The sequence below is a fragment of the Haematobia irritans genome, chromosome 5, assembly GCF_050003625.1.
Source record: "Haematobia irritans isolate KBUSLIRL chromosome 5, ASM5000362v1, whole genome shotgun sequence".
Lineage (NCBI taxonomy): Eukaryota > Metazoa > Arthropoda > Insecta > Diptera > Muscidae > Haematobia > Haematobia irritans.
Genome location: NC_134401.1, coordinates 88610769 through 88615063, shown reverse-complemented (window position 1 = coordinate 88615063; position 4295 = coordinate 88610769). Strand labels below are relative to the sequence as shown.

Here is a 4295-nt window from a genome sequence, read left to right as displayed (position 1 = left end):
CTATATAGTTTATTATTATCATAAACACTTCGACACACGTGTTGTGAGATTCCCCAACTTATTTCTTGATTAAATCTTAGTTTCCAGCAAAATGTATTTGATGTACACTTTAAACGAGAATGGTGAACGTGTTTACACCCTGAAGGTAATTAAATTTTCTGAGAATATAGTGTTTGTGTTTAATAGATTCCATTTCTTTTATTGTTGATTAGAAACGAACCGATGATGGACAGCCAACTATTTCTGCACATCCAGCTCACTTTTCTCCAGAAGATAAATACTCCAGACAGCGTTTGACTATTAAGAAACGTTTCGGTTTGCTAATTACACAAAAACCTGAACCAGTTTACTAAGAAATGCATTAGCCTAGTTTTTCTTTTAGTATTTAGATTTTCGTAATTGATAAAACTTCTTGGATCCATAGATATAAACCTACAAATAAAAAGTATTTTCACAAATTTCTATTCGTTATATTAATTTTAGATTAGTACTAAACGGTTTCATTTGGGTTATAAGGCCAGATCAAATATTACCCACGAATAAGGATATCCGTTTAGCGAACCGCAAAGCTTGAATATTAAGAATAAAAATAGAAAAAGATTTGGACGCAACTAATGAAATTGGGGGTGCCTGTGTCCAAAAACAAAATAAGAACATAGGATCTACGTGATTCGTCTATTCATAATTTCTCATTCTTAGTATAAGTTGTGAAACAAAACTCCTATACGACTAATTTGAACTAGAGGTCAGTCAATTACAGTTAAAAATTGTAAAGAAAAGAGGGAAGAGGCAGTCGAAAACTATATTCCAATTTCTCTAGCTTTTTTCAATAAAATTGTACTAGCTATATGAAAGGCATAGTATTTTGTCAGAACTATTTTCCATGAAATATTTGAGAACCCATATTTAGAAATGCATTAGCCTAGTTTTTCTTTTAGTATTTAGATTTTTCGTAATTGATATTCTTGGATCCATAGATATAAAGCTACAAATAAAAAGTATTTTCACAAATTTCTATTCGTTATATTAATTTTAGATTAGTACTAAACCGTTTCATTTGGGTAATAAGGCCAGAGCAAATATTACCCATGAATAAGGATATCCGTGTAGCGAACCGCAAAGCTTCAATATTAAGAATTAAAAATAGAAAAAGATTTGGACGCACCTAATGAAATTGGGGGTGCCTGTGTCCAAAAACAAAATAAGAACATAGGATCTACGTGATTCGTCTATTCCTAATTTCTCATTCTTAGTATAAATTGTGAAACAAAACTCCTATACGACTAATTTTACAATCCCACGGCGGCGGGTTCTACGCACCGGATTGACCCGATGGATACCAGCCATCGGCCAGCGGCTGCCACCTCAGTGTACGTGTACGTGTTGTACGACTAATTTGAACTTCAGGTCAGTCAATTACAGTTAAAAATGGTAAAGAAAAGATGGAAGAGGCAGTTGAAAACTATTCCAATTTCTCTAGATTTTTTCAATAAAATTGTACTAGCTATAAGAAAGGCATAGTATTTTGTCAGAGCTATTTTCCATGAAATATTTGAGAACCCATATTGTATATGGGCTGATTTGGGTTTCCACATGCTTTGGTATATTTCTTATATAAGAATCCATTATTTTTATGAAATGTATACGAAGTTTACCCAAAACCGATATTCCTCAAAATTATTTAGATATTTTTTCCAACAATTATTTATTCTAACTAAAAATGACGATTCAAACCGGCAGTGTAATCATATAGTCGGGTATTTTTAAATTCTCCCCTCATGTCCAATACATAAAACAATGAACGATTGCGAACTTTTAGAGGCAAATGGACATTGGCAATTTCTCGAGGTTGTTGGGCTGAAACATCCTTCAGAGGTACCGTCATGATACGGTTATGACCAAATGGACCATAGGTTACTAAAGTAACATCCCTTCCACCTTTTCTCAATATGAGGAAACGAACCGAACGTAGAGTAAACATCCAAACGGCATAGAGGATACCATATCCTTGAAATGAAAAAATAATGAATAGTTTGTTATGCAAAGCAGCTTTAATAATGCTTACCTATAGCGAAACTCATAATTGTTATGCCATTGCGATATTTGTTTTCACCCAAATTGATCTTTTCGTACCACGCTAATTCTTCCCCTTCTCTTTGTTCAACCGGAGCATCCCGCAATGATGTAAATGCAAAATGTGACAAATAAGTCCAAAATACAAATTGACATATTCCAAAAATATTGATAATTTTAAAGAATTTTGGATTCTCGTATTTGTACAAAATAACGTCTTTGGGAACATTAGTGTTTACATCATAAGCCTTTGTGCAAAATTGCCGACTGTTGTGTCTGGCGGGGCTTGCTTTTGTTGTGAAGGTGAGGACCGCTTTGAGCTTATGTATTAAAGGTTGTCGACTCAATAAACACACGTTTTGCTGATGACTAGATACAACTTTTACTGGATTTATTAATAATCTCAATAAACTGCTCATATTTCCTTTTTAATTTCAAATCGACCTAACCAAAATTTATCAGCTGTTTGCAACAAATTCCATAGACCAAGGAAGGTATAGACATCTCAAGTGAATTCACAGCGCTGTAGTTTGTCTGCACCGTAGAGGGCTCTTTTTGGTCTGCACACCTTTTTTGTAATACAAATTCACTGATTTGTGCGGTAATTCTCGTTTTTCAAAAAGAAATTCAGTCACTTGACTGCGCAATTGAGTGGAATGACTGCGCTCTGCAAATAAACAAAACCATAGTGATTTATTAAGATATGTCTCTATTTTAATTGGTCTATGGTCTCTATTTTAATTGGTCCATGGTCTCTATTTTAATTGGTCTATGAGCGCATCATAGATCAAGGAAGGTATAGATATCTCAAGTGAATTCACAGCGCTGTAGCTTGTCTGCACACCGTAGAGGGCTCGTCTGCAATTGAGTGATTTTTTAATTCAGTTTTAATTTGTTTTTTTCTTTGTTTTATTGATGAAAGCTTATAAAATATTGTAAAAGTTTATAAAATTCTATCCATCCACACCTTTTTTGTAATGCAAACTGACTGATTTGTACTGTTATTCTCGTTTTCCAAAAAAAAATTGAGTGACTTGATTGCGCAATTACTATAGTTTATTTGGACGGAATTTATTTTATTTAAAAAAAAAATGTTTTTTGCTATATAAATGGCAAGTCCTAACTTTATTAATTCATTTAAGCCAGTGTATTATATAAAATACCCAAAATGTGTTTCAAATAAAAGTATTATATGAATTTCACATTAATTAATGTTAATACGAGTATCAATATTATTGTTACGCTTTTATATTGCGGCGTCTTTAATAAAGGCCGGTACTCTGTTCGGTTTTCGCGTTGAAACTCCATACAAAACCAAAAAATGCGAAAAATTTGCGAAATTTTTTCCATTTGTGATACTTTGTTTTTTCGTGTTGAAAAACTGACGTTTATAGCACGGCGCCATTTGCAATGTGAATTAAGAAATAATTTATTTATTAAAAACTATTTGTGCGGGTTTATAAATCAAACACGGACCATATTTTTGTTCCGAAACTATACAAAGGATCAAAGGAATAGCAGATCAATTGCCCAAGGAAAAATAAAATGTTATTTTGTAAAAACAAGCAACAACCACCAACTTAATCCAATATCGCTCCCTGTAAAATAGCGCTCCAAGCTACCTAAAAAAACGCCGCTTTCTATGTGCGAAATAATGGTTTCGATAAAAATTTTTCGCACCAACAAACAGAGTACCGGCCTTAACCCGATAATTAAAAAGCAGTTCTTTTCTAATAACGACAATCTACAAGTTATTTGCTTATGCGATTTACACATTATTAGTTATTCCGGACGGAATTACAGACAATTAGTTATTCCGGATGTCGAACATATCCCATATATTGTGCACATTACAAGTTAAGTCCGAAGGCATAATCGATACTGCTCCATGTTTATGGGATCGATAACACATTTACCGATTATTTAGTCATCGCCGACAATTCATATCGATTGGCCACATTGTAAGATTCTTTACAAACACCGACATTCCGTCCGAAGTAACTGATAGTCTGTAAAGCGCATAAGAACACAAAAGAAGTTTAGGAAAGTACTAGAAAATAAATAGATGATTCTAACAAGTGATGACGTAATTTGATCGTTAAAATTTGGAGATTTTACAAATTTTTATAGGATTGGAGCCGCTGTAACAAAATTTTCTTCTAGTGTGAACGGTCCACAATATGCAAATTATTCGCATACGTTACGCTACGTTCGTAGCACTA

At 33.4% G+C, this 4295-nt stretch overlaps 2 protein-coding genes across 2 annotated transcripts; one reads left to right on the top strand and one right to left on the bottom strand.

Annotated features, from left to right (window-relative positions):
- Nop10 (Nop10 ribonucleoprotein) lies at window positions 1-458 on the top strand. Its single transcript, XM_075310035.1, has 2 exons — window positions 1-145; window positions 213-458. Exons 1-2 carry the CDS (start codon window positions 92-94, stop codon window positions 351-353), a joined length of 195 nt encoding a protein of 64 aa, XP_075166150.1. The 5' UTR covers window positions 1-91; the 3' UTR covers window positions 354-458.
- A 1122-nt stretch (window positions 459-1580) lies between these two features.
- LOC142240715 (transmembrane protein 223) lies at window positions 1581-2559 on the bottom strand. Its single transcript, XM_075312424.1, has 2 exons — window positions 2066-2559; window positions 1581-2007 (listed from the first exon to the last, which is right to left on the bottom strand). The coding sequence occupies exons 1-2, from the start codon at window positions 2490-2492 to the stop codon at window positions 1715-1717; spliced, it is 720 nt and encodes a 239-aa protein (XP_075168539.1). The 5' UTR covers window positions 2493-2559; the 3' UTR covers window positions 1581-1714.
- Window positions 2560-4295: the final 1736 nt, after the last annotated feature.

Coding starts and splice junctions, on each gene's coding strand:
- Nop10 (XM_075310035.1), top strand. CDS start 92: ATGTATTTGATGTACACTTTAAACGAGAATGGTGAACGTGTTTACACC. Junction 146..212: donor AACGTGTTTACACCCTGAAG/GTAATTAAATTT, acceptor ATTGTTGATTAG/AAACGAACCGATGATGGACA.
- LOC142240715 (XM_075312424.1), bottom strand. CDS start 2,492: ATGAGCAGTTTATTGAGATTATTAATAAATCCAGTAAAAGTTGTATCT. Junction 2,008..2,065: donor AATTATGAGTTTCGCTATAG/GTAAGCATTATT, acceptor TTTCATTTCAAG/GATATGGTATCCTCTATGCC.